Below are 15504 nucleotides of genomic sequence, written 5' to 3' on the forward strand. Positions count from 1 at the left end.
TCAGTGGGTGACCCATGAATCCTGTTGCCTTCTTCCTTGGTTCTTATTTATTCCGAACAATAGAGGAGACAAGATGACCCATGAAACATGTCAGAAAACAGATACTGCGGTGTTGACAGCTTACTCTCCCATGTGACTAATTCCTTTCTTTCAGATACAGCCTGCCTAGAACTTCTAGCCATCTTACACGCATCAGTGCTTCCCCTTTATTGTGTGCCCGTAGTTTCAGAACGTGTTACATACAGAGCCGCCGGAAATTCCTACATGGGCCAACCTCTGTTGGCCTAAAGAGCTCCTATCGATTTTTTAGAACCTTAGCAAAGCAAAATGTTAACTTAAGAGGAAAATTTGAAATGGGATAAAATACTTCCTGGAATCAAAGGGCATTGAGGGTCTGTGGGAGTCACTTAGTCACTCCGGATGGATGTATTCCTAAAAGCATCATGAATCATTGTTTTAGGTGAAGGTGAAGAGGAAAAGTTACCACCTTGAGAATATAATTTTCATCCAAAAATATTATTTATTTATACTTTGAGATAGTACTATTGCATGCACACCTTATTTCACTTGAAAAGCCACTTAAGTATCTGGAAAGTGAAGAGACCATTGCTTTATTCTCTTGATATTATACATGAACACACACAGATAAATCCCAATTCATACAAAACTATAATGATGTTTAATTTATTTACATAAACATATATGGATTTTAAGAGATCACCAAGTTCTTTCCTTCACGCGGAGCTGATTTAAGTCATTCTCACAGGTTAAACTACATTCAGAACAGATGTTTAACTGTGCGATGTTTTGTCATTTTTTTCACAGAAAACCTTGACTTAAGAAATCAAATTCAGAAGTTAAAAAATGATGCATAATGGACTTTTTAAAGTAAAATTAAGTTCATAGTGTCTTATATACTAAAGGATCAAGTAACTAATGATTCCTCAATGAGTGTATTATTCCCTTCCTGACTATGCTCTACTTTTCTAAGTGTATATATTTTTAGATCCTTTCAACTCAAAGTGGATGTTGTGAGAATTTGATGTATAAAATGTAATTTCTATATTTTTTCAACCCTGCTTGACCTAAATCCAGTCCCTTATGATTATACAGTGGAAGTGAGAAATAGATTTAAGGGACTAGATCTGATAGACAGAGTGCCTGATGAACAATGGACAGAGGTTTGTGACATGTACAGGAGACAGGGATCAAGACCATCCCCAGGAAAAAGAAATGCAAAAAAACAAAATGGCTGTCTAAGGAGGCCTTACAAATAGCTGTGAAAAGAAGAGAAGCCAAAAGCAAAGGAGAAAAGGAAAGGTATACCCATTTGAATGCAGAGTTCCAAAGAAGAGCAAGGAGAGATAAGAAAGCCTTCTTCAGTGATCACTTCAAGAAATAGAGGAAAACAATAGAATGGGAAAGACTAGAGATCTCCTCAAGAAAATTAGAGATACCAAGGGAACATTTCATGCAAAGATGGGCTCAATAAAAGACAGAAATGGTATGGACCTAACAGAAGCAGAAGATATTGAGGTGGCAAGAATACACAGAAGAACTGTACAAAAAGGATCTTCATGACCCAGATAATCACGATGGTGTGACCACTCACCTAGAGCCAGACATCCTGGAATGTGAAGTCAAGTGGGCTTTAGGAAGCATCACTATGAACAAAGCTAGTGGAGGTGATGGAATTCCAGTTGAGCTATTTCAAATCCTGAAAGATGGTGCTGTGAAAGTGCTACACTCAATATGTAAGCAAATCTGGAAAACTTAGCAGTGGCCACAGGACTGGAAAAGGTCCATTTTCATTCCAATCCCAAAGAAAGGCAATGCTCAAAAATGCTCAAAGTACCACACAATTGGACTCATCTCACACGCTAGTAAAGTAATGCTCAAAATTCTTCAAGTCAGGCTTCAGCAATATATGAACCATGAACTTCCAGATGTTCAAGCTGGTTTTAGAAAAGGCAGAGGAACCAGAGATCAAATTGCCAATATCCTCTGGATTATCAAAAAAGCAAGAGAGTTCCATAAAAACATCTATTTCTGCTTTATTGACTATGCCAAAGCCTTTGACTGTTTCTATCACAATGAACTGTGGAAAATTCTTAAAGGGATGGGAATACCAGACCACCTGACCTGCCTCTTGAGAAACCTGTACACAGGTCAAGAAGCAACAGTTAGAACTGGACATGGAACAACAGACTGGTTCCAAATAGGAAAAGGAGTACGCAAAGGCTGTCTATTGTCACTTTGCTTATTTAACTTATATGCAGACTACATTATGAGAAACACTGGGCTGGAAGAAGCACAAGCTGGAATCAAGATTGCTGGGAGAAATATCAATAACCTCAGATATGCAAATGACACCACCCTTATGGCAGAAAGTGAAGAGGAACTAAAAAGCCTCTTGATGAACGTGAAAAAGGAGAGTGAAAAAGTTGGCTTAAATCTCAGCATTCAGAAAACTAAGATCATGGCATCTGGTCCCATCTACTGCTGCTGCTGCTGCTAAGTCACTTCAGTCATGTCCGACTCTGTGTGACCCCATAGATGGCAGCCCACCAGGCTCTCCCATCCCTGGGATTCTCCAGGCAAGAACACTGGAGTGGGTTGCCATTTCCTTTTCCAATGCATGAAAGTGAAAAGTGAAAGTGAAGTCGCTCAGTAGTGTCCAACCCTCAGTGACCCCATGGACTGCAGCCTACCAGGCTCCTTCATCCATGGGATTTTCCAGGCAAGAGCACTGGAGTGGGGTGCTATTGCCTTCTCTGTCTAGGCCCATCACTTCATGGCAAATAGATGGAGAAATAGTGGACACAGTGGCTAACTTTATTTTTCTGGGCTCCAAAATCACTGCAGATGGTGATTGCAGCCTTGAATTTAAAAGACCCTTGTTCCCTGGAAGAAAAGCTATGATCAACCTAGATGCATATATAAAAAGCAGAGACATTACTTTGCCAACAAAGATCCATCTAGTCAAAGCTATGGTTTTTCCTGTAGTCATGTATGGATGTGAGAGTTGGACTATAAAGAAAGCTGAGCACCGAGGAATTGATGCTTTTGAACTCTGGTATTGGAGAAGACTCTTGAGAGTCCCTTGGACTGCAAGGAGATCCAACCAGTCCATCCTAAAGATCAGTCCTGGGTGTTCATTGGAAGGACTGATGTTGAAGCTGAAACTCCAATACTTCGGCCACCTGATGTGAAGAGCTGACTAATTTGAAAAGACCCTGATGCTGGGAAAGATTGAGGGCAGGAGGAGAAGGGGACGACAGAGGATGAGATGGTTGGATGGCATCACCAACTCGATGGACATGAGTTTGGGTAAACTCCAGTAGTTGGTGATGGACAGGGAGGCCTGCCATGCTGTGATTCATGGGATCGCAAATAGTCAGACAAGACTGAGCAACTAAACTGAACTGAATCTGACCATTAACACTCATCACAGATGGTTTCTCAGATCTAGGGATAATATACTCCAGTTTGTTTCTACAGAAGTAGAATTATGTATACTCAGTTGAAAATGAAATTCATGTTTTATATAGGTCTTTTAAAATATTTCTTCAATAGCATCCTTGAATTCAAATGAAGTGATATCTCAATTAATAAATCCCTTGGAACCAAATGTATTTCATTACTTAATGTTAAATACACAAAGCTATTAAATACACACTTGTGTACATGTGCACACACACAGACACACCCCTCCTCCAAGTCTTTCTAAAGAACTAGTGGCTTATATTTAAACGACCAAATCTTTAAATTTTCTTGTCCAACATGTTGATCCGAGTTGTAATAAAAGTGTGACCATTTCTGATATTAGAGCAATGTTATATATTATAAAGGGATAGAGAGTTGGAAAGGGGCTTCCCTGGTGGCTCAGCAGTAAAGAATCTGCCTGCAGTGCTGGAAATGCTGGAGACATGGGTTCTATCCCTGGGTCAGGAAAGTCACTTGGAGGAGGGCATGGCAACCTATCCAGTATTCTTGACTGGAGAATCCGCATGGACAGAGAAGCTGGGCTGGCTATGATCCATAGAGTTGTAGAGAGTTGGACAAGGCTAAAGTGACTGAGCAAGCACATACAGTGAATTGGAAAGGTCTTAGAAAGAAGGAAAGGGTGACCCTTTCTCAATCTACCATACTTCAGTATAAGCTCTCTTGGTGAGTTAGTAAAGGTTTATACTTGTAACTGGGCTTCCCAGGTGGCACTAGTGGTAAAGAACCCACTTGTCAATGCAGGAGACACAAGAGATGTGGGGTTCAATTCCTGGGTTGGGAAGATCTCCTGGAGGAGGGCATGGCAACCCACTCTAGTATTCTTACCTGGAGAATATCATGGACTGAGGAGCCTGGTGAGCTACAGTCAATGGGATTGCAGAGTTGGACACAACTGAAGTGATTTAGCATGCACACACATATTTCTAACTTCCCTTCTAATATCATTAACATCTCTATCTTGGAGCAAGGACTAGAAGCAGAAAAGCTTTGGAGATGCCATCAGGAGTGGAATGGAATGAATCCAGTCTCCAAACAGATGCCTTGAGTTTTCAGCAAGTGGGGATTTTATTGACATGTCCCATACTCATAGGTCATAAATATAAGTTGGAAATCACTGAAAAGATCTTTTTCTTGTATGAATGTCTAAGTAATGCTCCCTAGTTTTTTAAAAGAACAATTATATTCTTTTAGAATTGCAGTCACCTTTGCTATAATCCACTGAACCTGATATATATGAGCCTGTTTTTAAATTGGAGAAGGCAATTATCTGTATGTTTCCATCAGTCCATGTTTCTACTCATGTGCCAACTTTGCAGTTTTAACTACTGTTGTTTTATAATAATTTACATATGGTAGTGTAAACCCTCCAGGTTTTTTGTATCACTAGATTATATTTGCTAATGTTTGTTTCAGTTCAGTTCAGTCCCTCAGTTGTGTCTGACCCCATGGACTGCAGCACGCCAGGCTTCCCTGTCCATCACAAACTCCCAGAGCTTGCTCAAACTCATGTCCATCAAGTTGGTGATGTGATCCAACCATCTCATCCTCTGTTGTCCCCTTCTCTTCCCCCTCAATCTTTCCCAGAATCAGGGTCTTTTCTAATGAGTCAGTTCTTTGCATCAGGTGGCCACAGTATTGGAGCTCTAGCTTCAGCATCAGTCCTTTCAATGAATATTCAGGACTGATTTCCCTTAGGATTGACTAGTTTGATCTCCTTGCAGTTCAAGGGACTTTCAAGAGTCTTCTCCAACACCACAGTTCAAAAGCATCAATTAAAAACATCAAGTAAAGTTTGTTTAGGCTTCTTATATATTCTTATGAAATAAATTGATTTGTAGTTTCCCTTTGTTGTAATGTCTTTGTCTAGTTTTTGCCTCATAAAATGTGCTAGGATGTGTTCCCTTTTTGGTAATCTCTGGAAGAATTTGTGAAAGATTGCTGTTCTTCATCCTTAAAGTATTCAAAATAATTCAGATCTATCCATCTGAGACTGGAGTAATGTTTGTGGGATGATTTTAGTTATAATTCTCCTTCTTTTTAGGTTTAATGTTCATAACCCTGACAAAGGCCAGCATGCCAACTGCATTTTAAATTGTGTTTCCACTCAGGGCATTACTTCACTATTTTGCACTATTACTTTTGCACAATTGCAAAAGTAGTATTCTTTTGCACTATTTTGCACTATTGCTTGTACCCTCTCTATTGGCTATTTCCACAAGCATATAAATACACCACAATATTTATAGTCTCAGTAGCAAGCCAAAGCTAGAGCAGCAAGCCAAACCTATTCAACTACTGCTCCTTTGTTTCGCTTTGGTTTCTCTAGTTCTCTCTCCTCTCATTCTTTATTGAACCCACTCTAATGAGGCTCTGACTTTCTGCTTCACTGAAAATGTACTTGTCAAGGTTCCTACTGATGTCCTTGTTGAAAAATATATTCTTCACTTCGGAGTCCTTAATCTATTGCAATTTGATTATTCTGTCCTTTCAAACTCTTTTCTTGAGCTCCCACTTTTCTGGTTTTACTTCCTAACTCCTTCCTCTTCACATCTCTGACATCTGGATGTAGATCTATATTCTAAGGCTTGATGTCCAGACTTCTTCCCCATATTCATTTAATTCCTAAGTGAATTAAATGAATTCTCATTCTAAGGGCTTTAAGTCCCATCTCTATGTAATAGTGGATTCTTAATTTTCTCTTGTTTTGACCTTTGCCCTTGAGCTCCAGACTTGTATATGGAACAGCCCACCTGCGTCTTCACTTGGATAAGTTGGAATATCAAGCTGTGCCATGTCAGAATTCAAACTTGTTATCTTCTTGCTTAAACTTACTCTTCATTCAGTGTTCCCCATCCCAGTAAATAGTAGCTTCTTTTTTCTAGTTGTTCAGGCTAAAAACTTGAAACCGTTTCTTGATTTCTCTCATACTGCACATTTAATCCTAAGAAAATCTCTTCTCCATTTTCACCACCTTCCCTGGTCCAATGTACCCTTGACTTAACCCATGTGGCCTCCCACCATCCACATAGTTTATTCTAGACACTGCAGCCAAACTGATTATATTAAAATCAATTTTAAAAACCTCTCCAGAAATCAAACTTATATTGTAAAACAATCATCAATTAAAAATAAATATATTTAAAAAAACCCTCTTAAAAAAATAAAAAACCTCTTATTGTTTTCTATCTATGCTGCTGCTGCTGCTAAGTCACTTCAGTTGTGTCCGACTCTGTGCGACCCCATAGACAGCAGCCCACCAGGCTCCCCGGTCCCTGGGACTCTCCAGGCAAGAACACTGGAGTGGGTTGCCATTTCCTTCTCCAATGCATGAAAATGAAAAGTGAAAGGGAAGTCGCTCAGTCGTGTCCGACTGTTCGCGACCCCATGGACTGCAGCCTACCAGGCTCCTCCATCCGTGGAATTTTCCAGGCAAGAGTACTGGAGTGGGGTGCCATTGCCTTCTCCATTCTATCTATGCTAGGCAAACTTATTTATTAGACACTAAGGCCCTAAATGGTCTGCCTCTCTGAGATCTATGCCTTTTTGATCTAATTTTGTATTATTTTGACTCTACCTCTTTCCCCTCTAGCCACACAGGCGTCAGTGACATTCCTTGATTTGCCAGGCAGGCTCCTGCCTCCGGGTCACCATTCTTCTTCTGGGTTTCACTAGATGTCACTTTTTCAATGAGGCTTTGCTTGAACATCCTGTTTAAAATATCATCTTACCATAGTCCTTATCCTCTTCTACTTTAATTTTCTTCATAGATTTTTTATCACCATGCAGCCTACTTATTTGGTATATTTTGTTAATTTAATTTGTTTTAATATAAATGTAATGAGGACTAGTATTTTTTTTTCTTGATAAGCTTCCCTTTATTTATTCATTATTTTCACTTGATTTTTTAAATTGAAAGATATTAGCTTTACAGAATTTTGTGGTTTTCTGTCATACATCAACAAGAATCAGCCATAGGTACACCCATGCCCCTCCCTCCCGAACCTCCCTTCCATCTCCCTTCCCATCTCAACCTTCTAGATGGTCACAGAGCCCCTGTTTAAGTTCCTGGAGTCATACAGCAAATTTCCATTGTCTAACTATTTACATATGGTATTGTAAATTTTCGTGTTACTCTCTGCATACATCTCATCCTTTATCTCTTTGGTTTACTTGTGTTTCCCCAGGACCTAAAACAGAGCGTAGGACAAATAGGCATTCAGAAAATATTTGTTGGATGAATAAATGAGTTAGTGGTGAATGAATATAACAAATCCCTTTGAAATGTGTATGCTACTTGAATCAGCAATTTTATTTGTAATAACTGTGCAGGTTTACAAAGAAACATGTACTGAAATATTTTTTATTAAGAGTGAAAAGCTGGAAACCATAATTGGAAATTGGATATTAAATAGATCATGGCACAGCTATACTATGAAATACCATGGTTTTATTAAAGAGGATGTGACTTTATTGACTTGGAAAGATGTTCACAGTGTGATTAAAAGACAAAGACTACAAAAGATACACACAAAAATATTAATATTGGTCATCTCTTGCCAGCAAGACCATTAGAGATCTTAATTTTCTTTGTGTTTTATGTATCTTCCGAGTTTTTGTATAATTATAAACAATTATTTTATATCATAAAAGTTGTATACATATATAGAATCAGGTTTTCAAATCTTTTACAAGTAACCATATTCTCAGCTTGGAGTCTATGAATGGACCTCGTGGGATTGTGAACCCTTTGTAAAATCTGTAAGCCAAATTTTTGACACACTTGCATGTGTACATTTTTGATCATCAAAGGAGTCCATATCTCCCAGTTGATCTTCCTCAGCCTTGCAACAGTGTGTTCCTGAGTTCATTCTTGATAAAGTGGGGAAGACTCATCTTTTTTGAGTTTGCCCCTTCTTTGAACCCTTTTTCTCCAGGATTTCACTAATTTCCACCAGCTTGGTCTCACTCACAACTAAGTGAATGGAGGTTTTGAGAGGGCCCAGCATTCAGTCATTACCCCTTATCCAGCAACTGTTCAACTCCTTGATTTTTGTAGACACCTGTGCTGTGAACTGAGTACCCACTTATTATCAGTGCTTTATCATATCTATTCTTTCTCTATTCTTGTATAAGACCTTTCGCAAAGTGATTCTTTCAAAATACACATGATGCCACAAAATTCTCCTCCCCTCCAGAATTATAGCTCAAAGTGTTGTTCCCTAGCATTTTTTTTGTGTCATGCTCCTCTCATCATTAGTAGTAACAAATTACCCCCATTTCATGCATGGCCATTTTCTCTTTTATTTTATTGTAAACTCAGTTCTGTGGGGTACTAATATGGTGAGGTTTTTATTCAAGCCATCATGTTTGATGCCAGGGCTTCAATCATGAATCAATTCCATTTGCTACAGCACTTTCCCTGGTGATATAATTTTGGCTTCTAGCTATATTATTCATGAAGTAGCTTTGTTACCCTCACGGATCTAGCTACATTGCTCTTCTTGCAGCAGGACTTTTATAGTAGTAGTATTTTTAGTTTTGAAATGGCTAAACTTAATTTTCAGCTAATAATGTGTTTATTATTGAGACTCTTCAAGCCTCAGTGTTATTTGGCCTTATTCATTGGCATATTTTCAGTGTCCATAGTAAATATTTGCTGAAATAAATGAATGAATAAATCTTAGTTTAAAAACTATCTTCCCTTTGTGTTTCAATATAAGGAAGGTCTTTATTTTATAAAAATGAAATGATTGGCCTTAGGAAGTGATGAATTATTGATTACTGGGTCAATTCAAACAAATTGAATGACCCAAATGGGAATATCATAGATGAAATTCAGATACCTTTATTTGGCTAGATTCTCATCAAAATTTTCTATCTGATATTCATATTTAAGTTAACTTCAGCCCTGAAAATTTGCTGATGTTTAGATAACATGCATAAATATGTCATAGGAAATATAAATCATAATCATGACATATATGGAGTGCTTTTTCAGAAACTGTGTAAGTTAAATACTTATACCTTATTTCATTTTCAAAATGACCATATAAAACCACAACTTTTATGACCCCTGTTTGATAGGGAAGGAAACTGAGGGTTGGAGATTTTTTACTTGTCCAATTGTGAACTATGGAGACAGGATTTAGACTCTGAAGTCTTTGCTGGATTATACTGCCTTGCGGATGACCAAACACCATTAAAAACTAACAAAAATAGCATCAACATGATTCTAATGAAGGATGTCAAAAGGTACACATTTTACTCCCAACTCTTCCATTTCACTCAGTACTTGAGGGAATCATTGGGAGAGGTGAGGTGAAACCGCCTTTTTCGTTCTGATAAATGAACACAGCTGCCTAATTTAAAATAATTTTGGCTCTACCACTGGACTTCATGTATCATTTTTACTGGTTATACTATTTAAGTTAAATTTGGATGATGTTGTTGGTTGGTCTCTAAGTTGCGTCCAACTATTTTGCAACCCGGTTGACTGTAGCCCACTGGCCTCCTCTCTCCATGGGATTTTCCAGGCAAGAATACTGGAGTAGGTTGCCATTTCCTACTCCAGGGGATCTTCCTAACACAGGGATCGAACACACATCTCCTGCTTTGCAGGCAGATTCTTTACCACTGAGCCACCGGGGAAGTCCTTAGAGACCCCCATAATACCAGTACTGTCAACTCAGTTTCTATGAGAGTGGATTCATCTTCTGTTTTTTATCTGCAACATATACCTTGTGATTTCTGCATTTTTTTCAACTAAAAATTGTATGCTTTCAAGCTGAATTTTATGTTAGAGAATTTTGTCCCAATAAAAATATTTTAAAAATATATTCAAATTGCTTGCTATTTACAGAATTGGTTATAAAAGGCTAGACTTTATAAATGATGCCTAATTGGGACTATTGATAGAAAATAAAAATAGTTATCATTTATTGAGTTCTTTGTTTTTGACGCCACACTTGATATGGATTATGCCACTGAATTTTACAGATGAGGGAACTGAGGTGGTGAGTGGTCAGGTCATGGGTAGTAGTGAGAGGTGGATCTGGGTTTTCAGTTCCAAATCCTGTGCACATCAGTCCTTTGCAATTGTACCATTCATGAACCACACTAATAATATAGTTGACACTAGAAGTGCTTGTGGCTTTTCTTCAGGTAACTAATTTATAACTGAGTTGTAGCTTAATGTATTGAGATGATCTGATCATTTTTCTATTTAGGTGTTAATTTAAGGTGGCAAAAAAATTCTCATTTCATGTTGTGTGTAACCTCTTTGTCAGTTGAGACATGACCTTATTTTTATCCTTTGATCTTGAGTTATGAAGGAGATTCTTAAAATGAATGATGTCCTGCCACTGTTGCCTATTTCTCCATAGCCTAATCTTAGTTTATATTTCTGCCATTGCAAAGGATATTTGATTAACAAGGGCATAAATTATTATAAAGGGTGAACTTTATTTCTGATTTTAGTTACCTCTCCAAATTATGAATGACAAATCAGGGAGACATGGTATGTTGAAATGTGACAAATTATCTTCTTAGAATTTAAAATGTGATTTTAATGTAAGGCAGTAAATGCTCATTAAATGTAAGAGGGAAAATAAAGCACAATACAAAGAAAGTTAAATATCATACATAATTCTAGCACTCAGTTGCTATTAAAAATGTTAATACATTTTATTCCAATTATGTATTTTCCCCATGCCACAGTTATAATGTACTAGTAGAAGTTCTTGCTTGTAAGGTGAGTTTGGAGGTGGCGGGTAGGGAGGGCAGTTTACAGAACTGATGGGAAGCTGAGGTGCCAGAATTTGGAGCAGGCAATAAGCAAAGGTGCCCTGGCAGGCCAGCAAACAGGAAGCAAGGTGCAGTGACCTTAATGTAGCGACTGGGATGCTGTGTCCCACTGCAGTGCAGGAGTCTCTCCTCCCTCTCTTCCTCGCTGTGCTTCATCCAGACTCCCACTCCCAAGGAAGAGTGTCAGATTGCTAGGATGTGTCATAGGACTGTCCCTGGCTGTACCACAAGGAGGAAGAGGGAGGATTTGACCTTTACTTTTTTTTAAATTGATTTAATTGGAGGCTAATTACTTTTTGAAATGAAAAACATAACCAATGTGTTTTGTGTGTGCTGAGTAGTGTTCTGAGTGATTTCTTAAACTGACTCATCCCAGTCCTCATGGAAATCCTTTGAGACAAGTGCAGTTAGTATCCTTGTTTTCTAGCTGAGTAACTAGATGAGGCACAGAGAGATGGAATAGCTTACTGTTGCCAGGAGGGCTACCAGGATGTGAATTGGAGGTCAGGCTTTAGGATTTGCGTGTTTAACCACACTGATCTGCTGAGGTGGTGGGAGTTGGGAGTAGGGCTTCCCACTTAGATGCCGCCGAATGGAGGATAGGTGCAGTTTTGCAAATCAATAATATTTATTAAATACTCACCACATGCCAGACACACATCTGTTTCATATCATTTTTCATATATTTTTATCTTCACTATATTTTTTTGTGTGTATTACATATCTATTTCATTAAAACCTTGAGTGTATGATGCAGATAAAAATGTAAGTTTTGGTAAAATATTTAATTTCTTAAGGGTTGTTCTTGTTTGTGGAGCATAGTGTCAGCCTCTGCTATTAAGGATAATTTTAGTGTCTCAAGTTTAGGAATTCAATACAGGTGCCAGTAGTTTCTAGAGGAGGAGACCAGACCAACAGCAGTGGTAGAGTTCTTGCCTCTATGTGTAAAAGAACAGAAGGTATATAACAACAGGGCCATGTGTTTGCTGATGTTATTTTCTTTTAAACTGCAAACACCTATCTATCATTATAGAATTCACCAGTCGAGTTGATTAAATAATGAATACTTGTTTCCAAATAACAAGATAGAAAGGACTCTCTGGTTTCTTCTGTATCAAAAACCAAACAAGTTGGTGTTTTATTTATCTTTAATAATTTCTACACATATTTTATATACTTGAATACTTAATTTTTTATCTTAACATAGAATTTTACTATATATGTGTGTAAGCAAGTATTACATTACAGAAGAAGGAGAAACTTCAGGGTTATAAAAATATTTGAGAGATTCTTCACATCCTTTCCCCCCAATTGTACTCCCCTGAGGTAACTACTGTTAACATTTTGGCATATATCTTCCTTGATTTTTTTTTCCCTCCATATACACACAGTTTTGTCAAGCTAAATGAGATCCTATAGAGCTTTTATTAATATAATTAATAATTAACTATGGCCTTGTTCATGTCAGAATTTTGTTCTTTCAGAGGGTGGTATAATGTTCCAGAATATGGATGGATTCCCCTATGAGTGTATGTTGTGGTTGCTCAGTCATCCAGTCATGTCCGACTCTTTGCAACCAATGGATAGTTGGTATTTTATCGGGTTTTTAGTGACAGGCTCTCACTTTTTTTCTTCTCTACTCTCACCAGCCTTTGGTTTCCTTTGCTAGTTCTTCCTCAAAATGTTAATGTGTCATTCAGTTCAGTACAGTTCAGTCGCTCAGTCGTGTCCGACTCTTTGTGACCCCATGAACCGCAGCATGCCAGGCCTCCCTGTCCATCACCAACTCCCGGAGTTTACTCATACTCATGTCCATCCACCGACATCCACCGACTGATGCCATCCAGCCTTCTCATCCTCTGTCGTCCCCTTCTCCTCATTCACCTGTTATAATTCCCTAGGTAATCCCAGTGCCTTCATGGCTTTCAATATAGTTTATATGTCTATGACTCCCAATTCCTGTCTCCATATGAACCTGTCTTCATCTCAGACTTGTGGATCTAGCTGTCCTCCCTGCATGTCCTCTTGAATGTCCATTAGGCACTTTAAACATAACATGCATATGTTTAAAAGTTGATTCAGTTATCCTGTTCTTAATTTGAGAATGCCTTGATTTCTTTTTATTTCTGAAAGATAATTTTGTTGGGTATATAATTCTAGGCTAATAGTTTTTTCTTTCTTCACATGAATAATACTTTGCCACTTCCTTCTGGCTTTCATTGTTTATTTTAGGGAATTCATGACCATTCTAATTTTTTTTTCTATACATAATTGTCAATTTTTTTTCTCACTACTTTCGATGTTTTTTTCTTTATGTTTAGTTTTCAGAAGTTTAGTTACGATCAGTATTTCTTTGAGTTTATCTGTTTGGGGTTTGCACAGGTTCTTGAATCGGTGAGTTTATATCTCTTACCAAATGTGGAGAGTTTTCAGCCATCATTTCTTTAAGTACTTTTCAATTTCACCTTCTTTCTCCTCTTCCATGAACTCCAATTATAAAAATGTTAGAGCTTTTGTTTTAGTCTCCCAGGTCTCTGAGACTGATCTTTTCTTTTTAGTCTATTTTCTCTCTACTGTTCAGATTGGATAATTTTTGTTCTATCTTCTAATTACCTGATTCTTTTTTGATCCCCTCCATTTTTGCTGTTTAGCCCATCTCTTGAGCTTTTTATTTCAGTTATTGTATTTTTTCAGTTTTAAAATTTTCTTGGTTCTTCTTTATTTGGTGCTTCTATTTCTTTGCTGAGGCTTCTTCTTCTTCTTTTTTCATTTGTTGCAAGTGTATTGAAATGTTTGTAGTTGCTCTTTTTTTTATCAATGCTTATTTAAAATATTTGTCAATTATTTTAACATCTCTATCATCTTGTGGTGTTGATATCTATTGATTGTCTTTTCTCATTATATTTGAGATCTTTCTGAATCTTGGTATGACATTGATTTTTGATTGAAGCCTGGATATTTCTGTATCATATTTCCAAACTTGGATTGAAACCTGGTTATTTTTGTATAATGTTCTGAGACTTGGATCTCATTTAAGCTCCATATTTTATCAGGTTTTCTCTGACACTGCTCTGGCAGAGGCTGAGTGGGTGTCATCTTGTTACTTCCAGGTGGAATTAGAAATCCAGGTTCCCTACTTGCCTTCAGTTGACAGTTGAGGCAGTACTTTTATTATTTCTGGATGGGAAAGTGGAATCTCCACCTCTCCCCAGGGTCTCTACCAGACACAGTGGTAAGGATGCTGTCATTACTGCTGGGTGATGATGAAAATTCTGACTCCCACTAGGCCTCCTCTGAGAGGGCAGTATACTTTGTTACTAGGGATGGAACATGGTCTCCACTGATGCCATGGTTCATCTCATTAACCTTGGCTGATAGGGTTTAAATTCTTGGTTCTCTCTCCTTGGCTTTTGCTGACACCACTCTGGCAGAGGTGTTGCTCACATGATTCCTACCTCAAAAGACTGGAAATCTATCACTTAGCCTTTGCTGACATGTTTAGGGATAGAGTCATAGCTTTTCCTGTGATGCTTGGCTGGAATAGAGTGGTTGTTCTCTAAAAATGTTTCTCTTTACGGGCTTCTCCTTTTTTTGGTATTTTAGCTAACACAAGTAGGCTTTTGGGAGGAATTGTTTTGTCCACATCCATTGCTATTTTCAAGTTACTGATTTCTTCAGTTCCAAGACTGAGATATATGAGGCAAAAAGAATACCCAGTACACTGACCACTCTTTTGTTACTTGGGCCCTGAGTTCCCTAATTTTTTTTTTTCCATCTCTCAGATTCTTCTTATTGCGTGTTTTATGATATACTGTTTAGTTGTACTTACTGGGAGGAATAGGAAAAGTATGTCTATCCCATCTTTCTGGAGACAGTAGTCATGTCCATCTTTTTTGAACTTTGTTTTCAGTGGGCCCCATGTAATTCTTCTCTGCAGGTACCTGGAACTGGAAAGCAGTGGCCATCGGAATGAAGTCAGACTTCACTACCGCTCCGGCAGCCACCACCCTCACACAGAAGTGTTTCCTTACATTTTGGCTGATGATAAGTGGCACAAGCTCTCCTTAGCCATCAGTGCCTCCCACTTGATTTTACATATCGACTGTAATAAGTAAGTGAAGTGTTCTCAGTTCAGGAAACGGAAGAGTCTAAGAAGTAACGGTTAATACATATCACTTATCTGATGTTTTTTTT

The 15504-nt window shown here is 38.0% G+C and overlaps 1 protein-coding gene across 4 annotated transcripts in view; it reads left to right on the forward strand.

Annotated features, from left to right (window-relative positions):
• NELL2 (neural EGFL like 2) overlaps positions 1-15504 on the forward strand; it is a 464213-nt gene that overhangs the window by 159919 nt on the left and 288790 nt on the right. For all 4 annotated transcript variants that reach the window (XM_024991811.2, XM_059886477.1, XM_005206382.5 and 1 more), the window contains one exon: positions 15248-15421. In XM_024991811.2, the coding sequence (XP_024847579.1) occupies positions 15248-15421 (174 nt within the window). The remainder of the gene's footprint in view (positions 1-15247; positions 15422-15504) is intronic.

The sequence above is a fragment of the Bos taurus genome, chromosome 5 (assembly GCF_002263795.3).
Source record: "Bos taurus isolate L1 Dominette 01449 registration number 42190680 breed Hereford chromosome 5, ARS-UCD2.0, whole genome shotgun sequence".
Classification (NCBI taxonomy): Eukaryota; Metazoa; Chordata; class Mammalia; order Artiodactyla; family Bovidae; genus Bos; species Bos taurus.